At 32.3% G+C, this 17107-nt stretch overlaps 1 protein-coding gene across 1 annotated transcript in view; it reads right to left on the reverse strand.

The window, feature by feature from the left end:
* The window catches only part of PTPRQ (protein tyrosine phosphatase receptor type Q), a 313790-nt gene that overhangs the window by 271371 nt on the left and 25312 nt on the right, over window positions 1-17107 (reverse strand). The window contains exons 11-16 of the mRNA XM_031941204.1: window positions 14632-14901; window positions 9548-9808; window positions 6156-6286; window positions 5862-5991; window positions 1568-1718; window positions 480-586 (exon numbers count right to left, since the gene is read on the reverse strand). Coding sequence (XP_031797064.1) covers window positions 480-586; window positions 1568-1718; window positions 5862-5991; window positions 6156-6286; window positions 9548-9808; window positions 14632-14901 — 1050 coding nt within the window. The remainder of the gene's footprint in view (window positions 1-479; window positions 587-1567; window positions 1719-5861; window positions 5992-6155; window positions 6287-9547; window positions 9809-14631; window positions 14902-17107) is intronic.

The raw sequence follows: 17107 nt of genomic DNA on the forward strand, positions 1-17107 counted from the left end.
TGGAATTTAGATTCCTTCATTTCGCCTGTCCAATTTTTTTCTCAAATATCCTGAGACCGAACAGTCAAGAAGCCTTGGTTCTAGTAGCAGCTTAAGATTTATTTAAGCATAATATAAAACTATAGAATTTTGGGTCTGGAAGGGATCAAGCATATTCAACTGACTGACAGCAAAAAAAGATCAAATGAAGATAAATTATATCAGAAGACAGAGAGAGAGAGAGAGAGAGAGAGAGAGAGAGAGAGAGAGAGAGAGAGAGAGAAATTAGAAAAATTATCATGTATTCTTAGCCAGTCCAATTCCCTTTTTTAAACATTGATATTTACAACCTAAATGTTAGTATAATATTACTACATAAGTTTATATATGTATACATATAATACTTTAACTATCATTAGTTTTAAATTAGATGTTATCTTTAAACACAACCATTTTCCTGCTATGTCTATGAAAAGTTAATTAAATATAAATGAACTTACAAGTGCTAGCCTGAAGGATAGTAGGCTGGCTCTTCTTTAGTCCATTGGTAGTCACAATACTAATTAAAAAATCAGTCCCTGGGGCAAGGCCATTAAATTTGAACATACTGAATGCAGAAAAAAAGATATTTTAAAACATTTAGTTCTGTAACAGTTGGAAAAAATCTTAATTTCTCGTAATATGTACAGAAAGTTTATGTGTGCTTCATTAAAAGTTCCCATTTTATGTGCCCATAGATAATATTTTGACAGTGAACTTTATTTGCATTATTGGTATTATTTTTTACAAAGAAATCTGGCTGAAATTAATGAATGAATGTTTCGTAGTCATTCACACAGAAAGATTTATGGAATTAATTTATTATGGAAATCACTTGGTTATTAATTTCTACCCCAAAGTTTACTGATTTGAGTCTTACAAACTGTGTGTCAAGTTCTCAAAGGCTTCCATAATAGAATCTCACTCTGGTAGGTTCTACCAAACTCTGTTGCATAGTATCTGTATGATTCTGAGAAAATAATAACCTTTCTTTGCCTCTGTTTTCTTATCCAGAAAATAAAAGTGTTGTTGTAAATGATCTCTATAATTCCTCCATACTCCAGCAACTCACAATTACTCTTTACTAAGTCATTAGTAAATGATTGAAGGATTGTAATCTGTACCAGTAAAAGAAATGCCCACATTGTTGAAATCCCAAGTACTTACAGTATTCAGATTTATTGAAATTTGCTAATCAGAGAAATGTTTATACATATCTATAATCCCAACAACTGGGAGGCTGAAGATGGGAGGTGGGAGAATCTCTGGAGTTCAGATCTTTTAAGTTCCAGTGAGTTCTATCAATCAGGTGTCATACTAAATATAGTATTTATATAATGAACCCCTGAGAGCAGAGATTGGGTGTTAAGAGAGTAGAGAATCAGGATGCCTGAAAGTTGAACTGACACAAATAGGAGATGAAAGTCATAGTTCCTGAGTCAACCAAAGTAGAACCAAGGACATCTGCTATTTTTTTTTAATTACAAACACCAGAATAAGAAATTTAAATGCTACCCTGTATGTAACTAATATTTTAGTCCCTTCATACCTCTCAGTAGAATATAACATTTCTTCTTTCATGAAACCTTCACTGGCTATTGATATAATATATCCATCGAGTATACTTTTAGCTGGAAGCCAGGTTACCGTTATTGATATTGAGTCTCTGCTGTGATTCATATGTTCAACTGCACTAGGTGCTGTCAATAAGAAAAGAAGCAATTTTAAAATAACAAAACAACACATTTTCCTTCTATACACATATTTCTGAAGTTAAAGGAGGTTTGAAATTTCTTTTTTCCCCAAACTTCAAAAATGTTGCTTGGCCTAACAGTATGGATATATTGTTAATGGCACAAAAAAACCTCCACTTAGACCTAAAGTAGATTTTTAAAATCCTTCAAATAAGTGCCAATAATTTCCAATTTGATTGAAAAGGGGGTCTTCTAAGTAAATAGACTAAACAGTCCCATTTTAGAAAAAGAAATAGAATAAGCTATGTCAACTCCCTAAGAAAAAATCCCCAGGACCAGATGGATTTACATGTGAATTCTACCAAACATTTAAAGAACAATTAACTCCAATGCTATATAAACTATTTGAAAAAACAGGGATTGAAGGAGTCCTACCAAATTCCTTTTACGACACAGACATGGTACTGATACCTAAACCAGGTAGGTTGAAAACAGAGAAAGAAAATTATAGACCAATCTCCCTAATGAATATTGATGCTAAAATCTTAAATAAAATATTAGCAAAAAGATTACAGAAAATCATGCCCAGGATAATACACTGTGACCAAGTAGGATTTATACCAGGAATGCAGGGCTGGTTCAATATTAGGAAAACTATTAGCATAATTGACTATATCAATAACCAAATTAACAAAAAACATATTATCACTCTTTGCTGATGATATGATGTTATACTTAAGAGAACCCCAGAGATTCTACTAAGAAGCTATCAGAAATAATTCATAACTTCAGTAAAGTTGCAGGATACAAAATAATTCCACATAAATCCTCCACATTTTTATACATCACCAACACAATCCAACAGCAAGAGATACAAAGAGAAATTCCATTCAAAATAACCGTCAATAGCATAAAATATTTGGGAATCTATCTACCAAAGGAAAGTCAAGAATTATATGAGCAAAATTACAAAACACTTTCCACACAAATAAAGTCAGATTTAAATAATTGGAAAAATATTAAGTGCTCTTGGATAGACCAAGCAAATATAATAAAGATGACAATACCACCTAAACTAATCTATTTATTTAGTGCTATACCAATCAGACCCCCAAGAAAATATTTTAATGATCTAGAAAAAATAACAACAAAATTCATATGGAAAAACAAAAGGTTGAGAATCTCAAAGGAATTAATGAAAAAAAATGAAGGTTGCTTAGCTGTACCTAATCTAAAAACTATATTATAAAGCAGCAGTCACCAAAACCATTTGGTATTGGCTAAGAAATAAATTAGTTGATCAGTGGAATAGGTTAGGTTCACAAGACAAAACAGTCAACTATAGCAATATAATGTTTGATAAACCCAAAGATCCCAACTTTGGGGATAAGAAATCATTATTTGACAAAAACTGCTAGGAAAACTGGAAATTAGTATGGCAGAAATTAGGCACGGATGCCCACTTAACACCATACACCAAGATAAGATTAAAATGAGTCCATGATTTAGGCACAAAAGAACAAGATTATAAAGAAATTAGAGGAACACAGAATAGTTTACCTCTCAGACTTGTAGAGAAGAAAGGAATTTGTGACCAAAGATGAACTAGAGATCATTATTGATCACAAAATAGAAAATGTGATTATATCAAATTAAAAAGCCTTTGTACAAACAAAACTAATGTAAACAAGATTAGAAGGGAAGCAACAAACTGGGAAAACATTTTCTCAGTTAAAGGTTCTGATAAAGGCCTCATTTCCAAAATATATAGAGAATTAACTCTAATTTATAAGAAATCAAGCCATTCTCCAATTGATAAATGGTCAAAGGATATGAACAAGTAATTTTCAGATGATGAAATTGAAACTATTTCCACTCATATGAAAGAGTGTTCCAAATCACCATTGATCAAAGAAATGTAAATTAAGACCACTCTGAGATACCACTACACATCTCTCAGATTGGCTAAGATGACAGGAAAAACTAATGATGAATGTTGGAGGGGATGTGGGAAAATTGGGACACTGATGCATTGTTGGTGAAGTTGTGAACGAATCCAACCCTTCTGGAGAGCAATCTGGAATTATGCCCAAAAAGTTATCAACTGTGCATACCCTTTGATCCAGCAGTGCTACTACTGGGCTTATCTCTTTGATATTAAAGAAGGGAAAGGGACCTGTATGTGCCAAAATGTTTGTGGCAGCCCTCTTTGTAGTGGCTAGAAACTGGAAAATGAATGGATGCCCATCAATTAGAGAATGGTTGGGAAAATTGTGGTATATGAATGTTATGTAATATTATTGTTCTGTAAGAAATGACCTACAGAGTGAATATAGAGAGGCTTGGAGAGACTTGCATGAACTGATGCTAAGTGAAATGAGCAGAACCAGGAGATCATTATATACCTCAACAACAATACTGTATGAGGATAAATTCTGGTGGAAGTGGATTTCTTTGACAAAGAGAAGATCTAACTCAGTTTCAATTGATCAATGATGGACAGAAGCAGCTACACCCAAAGAAAGAATACTGAGAAATGAATGTAAACTGCTTGCATTGTTGTTTTTATTCCCGGGTGATTTTTACCTTTAGAATCCAATTCTTCCTGTGCAACAAGAGAACTGTTCAGTTCTGCACATATATATTGTATCTAGGATATACTGTGACATATTTAACATGTATAGGATTGCTTGCCATCTGGGGAAGGAAGTGGAGGGGAGGAGGGGAAAAGTCAGAACAGAAGTGAGTTCAAGGGATAATGTTGTAAAAAATTACCCAGGCATATGTTCTGTCAATTAAAAAGTTATAATTATTTTTTTAAAAAGATGGAGGGGGTGTGTCTTCTGAATCTCTGATTTCAAATCCCAGTAAGAAAATGTATGTTCAGTTCATGTGGTTTCCCTGTATTTAGTTAAACAGATTTTTAATTTTTTTGTGTGTCATAAAATACTCTGTCTTTGGAAAACTGAAAAAAAAACTACAGACCCTTGCTCAGAATAATGTCTTTAAATGCATAAAATAAAATGCATGGATTTCAAAGGAAATCAAAGAGTAGTGAACATAATAATATATTTTCCCCTATCCAAGTTCATGAACCTCTTGGAGTTAATACCAAGACCCATTATTTCCTCAGCACTGAACTTAAGTAATTTGTTCAGGGTTCCATAGCTAATTTGGCAGAGGAAAGGCTTGAACCCAAATCCTCCTGACTCCAATGTACTTTGAAAACTTTTCTTTGCCTTCATTTTTACTCTCAAGTGGAGGAGAAGTCAATATTACTTGTTTCTGATTTGCCACCATTAAAAACATTCTTTAATCTTTGAAATTTGTAATCCTATTAACTAAGGAACACTGACAGAGTTGACCAGTGGCAAAGTTAATTACAATCTGAACCTCTTAGAAGTTCTTCCCTTTCTGAGGGGAAAATTATGACTTTGAAATTTTATCTAATTTCTCAGTTTTATTTTTTAAAATATTTCAATCCACATGAAGAAAGGACATTCTTAGAAATCCTGAAACTAAAATTACATGATAAGTTCAAAAGTTTTAGAAAATATCTCAAAACTTCAGAAATGACTGACAAGATATTCAGTCACAAACACTGTCATGTAAATTGAAGGAAAAGTAATAAAGCAGCCAGTTTCTGAAACTGAAGTCCATACAATACCATGGAAATAAAAAAGATTTTTAATGGGAAATATCACCAAAATAGGAAAAGTCACCACCACCATTTCATTTTGATAGCCATTCTTCCCCTGTGTCATCACTACAAGTGAACAAATCAACAACTGACACTAGATATAGTTTCCTAAAAATGAAGGACTGGTACTCCATTTTCTCATTCAACTAACATCAAAAACATTTATCCATAAATATAGGTACTAGCTAAGTTCCAGACAGTTGGTAACTCTATCATCAAGTAATATAATTCTTCAACAACATTGTGTTGTAGCTATATTTTCCGGGGGGGGGGGGGGGGGAGAGGGGAGAGATGTGTTAACAGAATGTGTACAAAGGACTCTTACCAATGAGGATAAGAAATAATTCGATTGTATACTCTAATTAACATCACATTCCTCTAAAAGAATGAAAATAATTTTTAAAATAAGTACTGCTATCAAGTCCAAAAAGAAAAAGCATAAGCCATACCTGTCTGTATTTCTTTTATCCTTGGAATGCTATCTTTAAATCCTTCTTTTTCAGTTCTAATGGAAAAATTGTAGATTGTGGCTGGAGTCAGGTTGGAGAATATTGCATTTTCTTGAATTACCTTTTGGACCTATTGTTGCCAAAGAGAAAATGTGGAGTATGTATGTTAAAAAAGCCCTTCAAAATTTAACACAAGTCAGAAGTTCACTTAGTTCATTTACTATATAAATATCTTTTATATAGGCTTATGTATGAAATATGCTTTCATTCTAGCAAGAGTATTTTATAACATACCATGACAGCATCTGCACAGTTTGTGCATGTAATCTCATAATGCTGAAAATTTCCATCAACTCGGTCCCAAAGAATTTGAATAGAAGTATCTGTAACTCTACCTTCACGAATGTTTAATGGAACTTCCAGACCTACCAAAGCATGCAAAAATAGTATGTCATTGCAGGTTTTCAACTAAGTTGGTTTCTTTCAGTTTCCCCACACAAGGGATACAAAGAAAAATATGAGCAAATGAACACCATAGAAAGGACATTCCTTCTTATTTTTTCTCCAATATTCATCAACAAGGTTGCTTGGAAATCATTTTTAAAAATCATAATTTAGTTCTAGAATTAAGTTATCACTTTAAAATGTTGGAAGAGATGGATAAATATTTTGATTGTAGTAAATTGAACATTTGAACAATGATGGGTAATCCCAACAAAGAATAAAGGTTTCTGAGATTACAGTAAAAACCCAATAATACAGGATGCAAAATTAAGTACAAAATTATAATAATCCCCAACCTTTCATTAACATTAACAACAATAATAACTAGAATTAAAAAGCTTGTCCCAAAGGTCCTGGGGGAATTTAGACTAAAAATTTTGGAACTATCTGGAAGTGACCTTAAGTGACCATTGATTCAAATTTTAGAGATGAGGAAACAAGCACAAAAAGGTTGTGAGGTGCTCAGGTGTCAGAACCAGGCTTTGATCTTTGAATCTCGAAACCAATGCCCTTTCCAAAAAAGACATTTCCTTGAGTTTATATGAGATCAAAAATTTAGGGCTGGAAAATACCTCAGATGTCTTTGAGGCCAATCCCCTTATTATACATTTAAAAAAATTAAAGCTAGGAAAAGTTAGATGACAAACTACTAGTTATCTGAGATAGGATTGGAACCCTAGTCTTCCTAACTATAAGTCTACTGTTCTAACCACCATAACAAGTAAGTATATTTTCTTATGTCATCTTTACTAGAACCTTATAAATGGTAGATATTAATATCTTTATTTTCATGGATGAAAAAGGAAACTGAAGCTTAGAGGGATAAAATAATTACTTTGAAATCCAGCATGAAAAAACAACAACAGTAACAATGAATCCAACATGAGGGGAAAGTCTCAAAGCATGGTGAAGAAATATTCCAAAAGACAAAGTTACATAATAAAAGATAACAACTTATCGGGTAAAACTAAGTATAATCCTCCTAGAGGTAAATGGATTGTTAATGGAATAGAGGATTTCCAAGAATTTAAAATGAAAAGAGAAAAACTGAGTAGATACTAGGAAATTGAAATACAAATATTGAGAGAAACAAAGAAAGATATATCTCTATTTATAATTTAAAGGAAATATGTGGGATGAATTTTTACACATCTTTCTCATTTCTCTCTTTCCTTTTTAAATGTATTCCTCAGAATCCTAATATGTTTAAGATCCACATAGAAAATATAATTGATATTAATACGATGATTAATACCATGCATTTAATGTCTTAGTATCTGTTGACTTAAAGGAAAAGTTCATTGACTAAGAGAGAAAAATAAATAATAAAATTTAATAGTGAAGAAGTTAATGTATTTTTTTCATACCTAGACAAATCTAACTTGAATACAACAAGAAGAATGCCTTAAGTAGAAATTTAGAAAAATTAGAAATAATTTACTATATTTTTGGTGATATTAATAGAAAGAAACTTAAATCTTACCACCCATATGTGAAAAAGCAAACTATGCATTGGGACATAAAGATTCCAAAAATGTAGAAAGGCAAATATAGTAAATATATTTACTGATTTCAATGCAATAAAAATATACTCAACAAAGAGTTTTTTAAAGAAATGATTTTTAAACTAATTAGAGGCTAAATAACATAATTCTAAGGAATTTGTAGGTCAATGAAAAAATTATAAAAACAGTCATTTTGAGCATAATTTTTTAGGAAAGGTAGGATTAATTGTCAAAGAGGATGCAGTAAATAACATGAATAATAAAATATGTTTAGAAACAGGAAGAAAATTTAATAGAGAAATTGTCACAATTATATTTTAAAAGATTTCTTTTTTTATTTTAAATACTTTACTCATGACATTTTTAAAATGTGGGAGAAAAATAGTATAGTTGAGTCAAAGGACTTGGTTTTAAATCTTTGCTCTGATATTTACTACCTCATAATTTGAGACATATTATTTCACCTCCCTGGGTCTTATTCTTCATCAGGCAAGTATGTATCACAGCGGGAGGAGTATTGAAACTTCAGTCAGAAATGTGAGTTCAAATTCCGCCTAAGACCTTTTCAAATTGTGCTACTCATGACAAATCTGCCTCAAAATCCCCTTTTGTAACCTAAGGATAATGATAGCACCTACTTCTCAAAGTTGTCAGGAAGATAAAATAAGATATTTATAAATCTCTTTATAAACCTTAAAATATTATATAAATGAATTTTTTTATCAATTTCTGCAAAAATAGTGGTTCTCTAAGGTTTTTGTAGCACTAAATTTATGAACCTAGGATCATGGTATCAATTCTTGAAATTAAAAATTTTAGTTAGAATAAAAAAGCACTAAAAGAGATAAGCAAAGATAAAACTGAATTATGTACGATAATCCTTGATCAAAATTCAGTACAAAAATATGGAAAGACATGGCTCCACTGATTTAAAGCATTTCTATATAACTTTAATTGATTTTCTTAATAATAAATATTAAGCATTTAATTAATACTGTGAGATAAAGACTATTCTTTCTGAGTAAAAAGCATAGACAGGGAATGGAGAGTGGATAGAATTTGAGTCCAACTAAGTGATATAATTTTAGTTCCACTTTCTGTTACCACATTTAGGACTTATGTTGAAAGGCAAATACGTTATCTAAAACTGGCAATACATAAAACCCTTAACACCATACACTGAATTATTTATCAGCTAGGCACTAAGGAAATGTAATGCCAGTTGGATACGTTTTAATGAGGAGAGGTTAGGGAAAGGTCCAGGGGATTAGGTGGTACTTGGAAGGGTCCCAGTAGAGTTGAGCCCCCACCTTGAGTGACAAAGGAACATAGAGAGGACACAGAGTATCTCAAGTCAAAGCACTGAGACAGAAGAGTAGTTTGATAAAATGGGGGAGTGAGCAATGAAAACATATTTTATATACTTTACAATTTAGCTGTGAGCTTACCCTGAGGGAATATGCCATTAATATACCAAAGTGACAAAGGCAATATAAAAATCAGGCTCAATGGTTAGAAATACTTAATACATTCACTCATGTTTTATTTATATTTGTACACAATATGTATTCATAGGGATTATATATTAGGAAGTGCTAGGCAATTGTATTAAAAAGAATGTGTAATGCTGTAATGCAAGACCAGAAATGAAAATTCACTCTACTTTGAATTACTTACAAGTTTTTACTGAAGGTACACGATACATAGTGCTTAGTCTGTCTCCACTGATTGTAGAAACCAGGAAATTGTATTCTGTGCCTGGGGTCAGATTTTCAATAGTAATTTTGTTGTTGCTTTTTAAAGGCACTGTTATATTGGGACCTCTATTCGTTATAATATATATGCCATCAAACACACCAATGTCAGGCATTTGAACAAATAAAATCACAGAAGTACTGTGAAATTCATATGGGATAATAATCTGAACTGGTTTGGGTTCTGAAAAACAAACAAAAAAGAAAGTATATTTTAAATTTTTTTTTTTACTAACAAAGCACAGTTGCTCAATAGAGATAATCCATGAATTTTTTAAAATGATAAATGTCCATGTCATAAGGCAGAAAGTATTTGAAATGCTATCAAGTGGAGGAGAAATTCTATTTTGCATTTTGTTGTTGTTGTTGTTGTTGTTGTTGTTGTTTGGCTCTAAAAGATAGAAATAGGAACAAAAGGAGAAATTGCAAATAGACAAATTTAGGCCTGTTGTCAGGAAAAATTTCCTGTCAACAAGAGCTCGCCAAAATAGTAGTAGTATTAGTCATAGTAGTAATAGTCAGTCATAGTCATAGTAGGAATAGTTGTTGTTGCTGTTGTTGTTTTTGTTATTGTTAGTAGCTACCTTGAAAAGTAGCAGGTTCTTTTTATTAGAGATCTTTAAGTACAACTTGGTCATCAATTTTGGGTATATTATATTGGGAATTATTTCATGTATATATTGGATCAGATTGCAACTTAATTTCTTTACAAATTTCAAATCCTGCAAGTTTGTGCACATTTAATTAATCCAAGCAGTATTCAGAATAAGATATTGTGCTTCTCAGAGATCCATTTATATAGCTCATGCCCATTTCAGCATTTCACTCCATATTTCAGGAAGAAAACAGATCTAAAAGATAAATTTTACCTATAAAAGATTGGTAAGTTTTTTAAATTTTAGATTTTTTTCATTTCCAGCTGCTGTGATTAGTATTATTTAATAAATATTGTATATTATTATTAAATAATTAAGCTGAGATAGAGCAATCTATTTTTTTAATCAGAAGTAAGATATTCACTGGAGAACTGGTTCAAGACTCAAGAAAATATGGGTACAAGTCTTATCTCTGACATATATTGACTGTGTGACTCTCGACAAGTCATGTCTCATTAGTCATCTAGGCAACTCTGAGATTGTAAAGTAAAAAGATATAATTTCCATAAAAGAGGAAGTTACCTGCTTGAAAGAATTATATCTAATTTTCTCTAAATATTTTATACCTTCCTTTCCCTTCTTCCTTCCTTCCTTTTTTCCTTCCTTCCTTCCTTCCTTTCTTCCTTCTTTCCTTCTTCCCTTCCTTCCTTCCTTCCTTCCTTCTTTTTTTCCTGCCTTCTTCACTTTCCCTCTTCTTCCATTTCTTTCTTTCTGACAGAACCTTCCTCCCTCTCTACCTCCTCTCTCCCTTCCTCCCTTCCTTTCTTCCTTGCTTCTCTCATTTCCTACTTCCTTCCTTCCTCCCTTCCTTTGCTCCTTCCCACCTTCCTCTCTTCCTTCCTTCTTTCCTCTCTTCCTTCCTTCCCTCCTCACTTCCTTCCTTCCTTCCTCTCTTCCTTCCTTCTTTCCTCTCTTCCTTCCTTCCCTCCTCTCTTCCTTCCTTCCTTCCTCTCTTCCTTCCTTCTTTCCTCCTTCCTCTCTTCCTCCTTCCCTCCCTTCCTTCTTTCCTTCCTTTCTTTCTTCCTTTCTTTCTTTCTTTCTTTCTTTCTTTCTTTCTTTCTTTCCTTTTTACTTTCTTTTCTCTCTTCACTGTCTTTTGGTCTCTCTGTATATGTGTGTCTCTGTCTCTGTCTTTATCTCTGTCTGTCTCTCTGTCTCTCTATCTCTTTTCCCTCCCACTCTCTGACAGGTCCCATGGTTTCATTAGTAAAGAGAACTCTAGGGAAGGTGGTGCGGAATTGTCTCTACTACTGCATATTATTATATAACTACTGTTCTTCAGATTATATTCACAGAGATGCCTAGAGTACTAAGAAATGACTTGCCCAGAGTCACACAATAAGTATCACATATGGGACTTGATCCATGTCTTCCTAATTCTAAGGTCAGTTCTCACTCAACCATACATACACCATGTTGCCAACATCATTTCCTTATACAGAAGTATGGTCCTATTGATCAGACATAAGTTCCTAGAGAGATAGTTCATTTTTTTAATAACTTCAGCCTTTAGCACAGTAACTAGAATACACCAATGATTTAATAAATGATTATGGATTGATTGTAAATTTCCTGTTCCTTGATAGGATTACAGAGTACTTTAATGTTCTATTGTAATTTTCATGGTATTCTTTAAATAGGGGTAATTACATCATTACTCCTTCCTACTCCATTCAAAATTTATTTGAGCAAAGCTTTTATAGTAGCTAAGAAAAGGCCAAAAACTGAATTTCTCCTAAACAGAGAAAGCATGAAAAGCATCACTTGTAAAACTCACTTTACCTTTATATATTTGAGCAGTTTGTTACTTTTAGTCAAAAAGTTAATTTAACACAATGGCACATGTTCTATTTTCTAAGGAATTATTAATGCACTTCTGTGAAATCAGATGAAGACAGTCTATTCAAAGAGATTTACACATATGCCAATACTGACTTAATAGTAATAGTCTAACACAAAATAAAATTGTCATAGTCCTTCATGTCTTCTAAATTTCTTCAATCATAATTTACATACATCCATTTAGTATTGTTCTGCTTTCAATAGAGATAAAGATTAATTTATAGTCCTATTTATAACAGTAAGCACAGTAGAAGATGAATTATAACGTGATTTTTAGCCAAAGTCTTAGAGCAACTTAATCATTCTCCAAAAATTAATCTTCCATCCTAAAAAAAAAATAAAAATAAAAAACAAACAAATAAAAAAAAAACCTACATAGCAATTCTCATGTCCAGTTCCCTTCTCAGTAGAAGAATAAAGCTATGACCAATTCTTAGCTTTAAGAAGGAATCTAAATTGCCCATGCTGGCAATCATGCTACCTTTGTTTCTTATTACTGTTTTACCATTTTCCTCCAATACCATTAAATCTTTAGTCTTTGGGAGGATGAGAATAGATTGTAGTGTTTATCTGCATAGCTGTGACTAGAGTTTGCTGCTTGTCAAGTACCTTGATTTCTCAGATTAAGATAAGATAAGAGAGAAAGATTTAAGGACAAAAAATTCACAGAATCTCAGAGAGAGACTTTAGGGGTCATCTAGTAAAAGCTACTAAAAAAAAAGTTTAAGTCTAAATACTACAGAAGCAGTATTATATAGTGACAGTGTTGGTTCAGAAGACTTTTGTTTTGTTGGTTCTGCTGCTTGGCCAAATCAACTCTTCTTGGGTCTTATTTACCTCATCTCAAAAATGAGGAAATTGGCTTGTAATTGCTTTCATCTTTAAAATTATCATACATGATATTATCCATCCATCTCTATAAAGAGGATTTTCTTTCTACAGCATGTTCAAATTACCATCTAGTCTCCATTTGAATATTTCCAATTATGGAATTGACTTCAGCATCTCAGGACAGATAGAATTTATAGGCAAGTAAATGTCTTAATAATTTACCTAAGTATTTCTACATCTGAGTTACTATAAGAACTAGAGTGAATAAAAAACAATATAAATACAATGTTATCCTTTCTATCTGTGTGATATTCCACACATGTGTATATATCCACATAAACACACAAACATATATTTTGGTGTACATGTGAAAGAGCTCAGGAACAAACCAATGCATTTTATGCAACAAAAACTGTTATCAGAAACACAAGGAAAACGTGGTCAATGAGAGAGAACCAACTGCTATACTGCATTGGGGCATCTCCTGTGGACTTTGACATATGCCCTAGCTCTGGTGAAATGAATATATACAAAATGAATATATACACTGGCCTTTTGCTAAGGAACACATATTTCCCTTTGCTGAAAAAACTGATTGGTTACCGATTTCTGATTGGTATTCCTTTCACCCTGTGACAAGGTTGTGTCAATCAGGATTTGCTTCTGGGAATCTTGTTGGGAAGATTCCTGTAAAGTAATCTATTTCCTTGAGAAGCTTGTAGAGTTGTAAATATATATATATATATATATATATATATATATATATATATATATATCCTATTCTCTTTTCTCTAGTCCCTTTTTATACTATGGGTATAATGCCAGCTCTCTCTTGAATCCGAGATTTGTATCCAGCTCTTCCTGGTTCTAAGTCTAGTATTTTATCTACTACATCACATTAATGGCCTCAAAAACATAATTCTTGCCTAGAAGAGCCTAAGACTGATCTTTAAGGGGAGAAGTCTGCCTCCCCTATTTTATGGGGTTCCCCTCTAAGTTGAGCCACCCAACTGTAAGTTTGAGAAATGGACATCTTTGGTGGCTATCTCTTGAATCTAAGAGTTCTTGAGTCCCTAAGTCACAGCTTAAAGATCAGTGGGTTTCCATACTTGCATATTTCTCAGAAGATAACATTCTTAATAGGACAAAGGAAGCCCCAATGATATCTAGTTGATGATTTATTCATGTAGGATTAACCTGAAATGATTGCCAAATACCAATTTGTCAGTCCCACAAAATATCTTTATCTCCTGGGGAGATAAAATTGGTTTGAGGCTTTAAGTAATTTTTTTTTGGTGGAAGAAATGAATAGCTATTTTCTGCTTTGTACATTTAATATCTTTGCTAGACAGGGCTCTGCTAATTCCTTTTAGGGAAGATTCTAGCTATAAACCATTCCTGATTTTCCTAGAACTATGTGGTGGAGGAATAAAATGAGTCAGACATGGCAAAAGTCTAACTTTACTCTTTTATGGCTCAGGCCACCTGCATAATGAATCTAGGCTGAGTTTAGAAGTTCAAATAACACAAGTATATCAAAAATAAAAGGAAAAATAATTCCAGAAATATATTAAGTATTCTAGTTCTTATCTGAAATGCAAAACTACATTTTCAAGTATTTAACTATTACCCTCAAACAAGGAACTATGTGATAACAATTTATAAATCAGTCTCTTACTTAGAGTTTTTTGAATAGTGATGAGTTCACTCTTATTTCCATTTTTCACTGTTGCTACTCCTATGTCATAGGTCATCCCAGGAGTTAATAGATCAATCTTGAATTTGTTAGTGTTATTTACTAAGTGCTTAATGGTTTCAGATGCATCTGATATAGATTTTGCTTGAATGTAGAATTCAAAACTATCATGTGGGGGTTCCCACTGAAGAATTATACTGTCTTCTCCCACATCATCAGATTTGGCAGAAACATTTCGTGGTGGGCTGACACCTAACGATAAACAAACAAAAATTAGATAAATAGATAAGAAAATAAAAGGATAGATAAATGAATGGTTAGATTTATAAACAAAAATGGATGGGTGAAATTAATAAAAATCAATAGATGAATCAATTTCACACCTGAATTTTAGTTTTTGCTTCCATAAATTTATCAAAAAAAATTGCTATTACTTAAAATGCATGTATACATATTTGAAAGTACATAGTTATATATATACTTTAAATTTATAGAACACAAGGACATATATATATATGAATATTATTGAAAACCTATCACAAGTTAAAACATTGTTACTTGCAAAGAAATAACTGTTGCATTTATAAAGGTATGTCTTTAAATTCATAGTGTTTATTTTCTGATATCTAAATTAAATTATTTATTAGAAGCTGGGGATATTATGCTAAATCACTGCCTACATAGGAATATTGGATTCAAGTTTTGACTATGCTTCTTCCTAGTTGTGGGCCCCCAGGAAAAGCATTTCTCCACCTAAACTTTGCTTTGCTCATCTATGAAAAAAGGAATGATGCTTGTGCAGTTTTGTTGTGTTGTTTTGCAAAAGGTATGTTGTAAACCTTAATGTGCTCTAAAGAAATGTGATATGCTGCTTCCTTACAAGGTAGTCTTTGTATGCTCTTTTTTCCTAGAAGCTTGTGGTGAAAATTGAGTTTAAGAGATTAGTTTACTTCCTTAGGCACTCCTGTGCTTTACTTTGTGACTTTTAACATCTCTGAACATTATTTCTTTACGCTATTGTGCCTTTAAATCTTCTAAAATAGGGGATTGAATTAATTTCAGAAATTTTCCAATTAGTTCTTAGACATGATCATCAATTATATAGCTTATATACTTTGGCATTTTAATGGATTTATCTCAATAATGACAGCTCTCTCTACGTGTTCAAATAATGCCAAATCTATGTGTGTGTTTTCATCTTGTAGAAATTATGCCTTTGCCTTTCCAAAGATACTCCATAGAAGGGCTCTCCAATGAGGTAGATTCTTTCTCTGGTTCTGGTTCCCAGCACTTATTACAGTATGTGGCAAATGATAGGTACTTAATACATTTATTGATTGATTACCGATTGACTGATTTTTCCCTGTCTCATTTTGATATGTTCCTATATGTTTGGTATATTCCTATATGCTTGATATATTTACCTGTTTTCATTTTGATATGTTCCTATATTTAATATCTAACTTTATTTATGAAAACCATAGTTCAATTGTTTTTCAAAACCATTAACATCATATAGAATATCAAATTTCAGTACAGCCTCTCTATAACTAGGGATATAGGAATCACTTTCTGAAGTAGGCCCCATGGTCTAAATATCCCAGTATTCTACTCAAGTGAAATCTTATGGGAATAATATTTTTGCCTGAACTTTAGAAACATTTTAGAAAAATATAGGAAGTACCTAGCATTCTGGTGCTATCATGTTTACTACAATGTCAAGAAAGGAGTGTTTAAAAAAAACCTGGAAATTAATGGAATGTCCATCAATTTGTGAATGGCTAAACAAATTGTTATGTATGAATATGATGGAATCTAATTATTCTATGAGAAATGAAGAAAATTTTCAAAGAGAAATAAAAAGACTTTTATGAACTGCTGCAGGATGAACTGAGCAGAACCAAAAGAATAATTTATACTATAACATCAATATTGAAAAGAAAAAAAATCTAAAAATCTAAAAAAATCTGATGAACTAAATGATTGAACATGATTCCAGAGAACTGATAAAGGAGAACATCACCATATCATGACAGAAAGTCTCTTATCAGAAATGTTTGTTTTGTAGCTATTGCTATTATTTAATCTCTGTGAACCTTAGCTTCTTTATCTGTAACATGAAATAATGTTTGTCTTCTAATTTCCCTAGGTTAGATCATTGATCAGTGACCTAAGAAAGGGATACTCTCACCTTTGGTGACTACCTTTTGAATTTGAGAATTTGGGAGGAGTTCCAAGGCAGTCACCATTGTTTAGGGAGAGGTGAGTCTCCTAACAGCATGCTTCTCAGAAAAGTCCTGCCCCATGAGGATGCTGCTTCTGAATTTACTAAAATTACAATTCTCTCTCTTACACACACACACACACACACACACACACACACACACACTAAAATTACCAAATTCACTCAATCATTATAAATGTATAGCACTTGAAATAATAGGTGTTGTTTATATTT

The sequence above is a fragment of the Sarcophilus harrisii genome, chromosome 5 (assembly GCF_902635505.1).
Source record: "Sarcophilus harrisii chromosome 5, mSarHar1.11, whole genome shotgun sequence".
In the NCBI taxonomy this organism is placed as follows: Eukaryota; Metazoa; Chordata; class Mammalia; order Dasyuromorphia; family Dasyuridae; genus Sarcophilus; species Sarcophilus harrisii.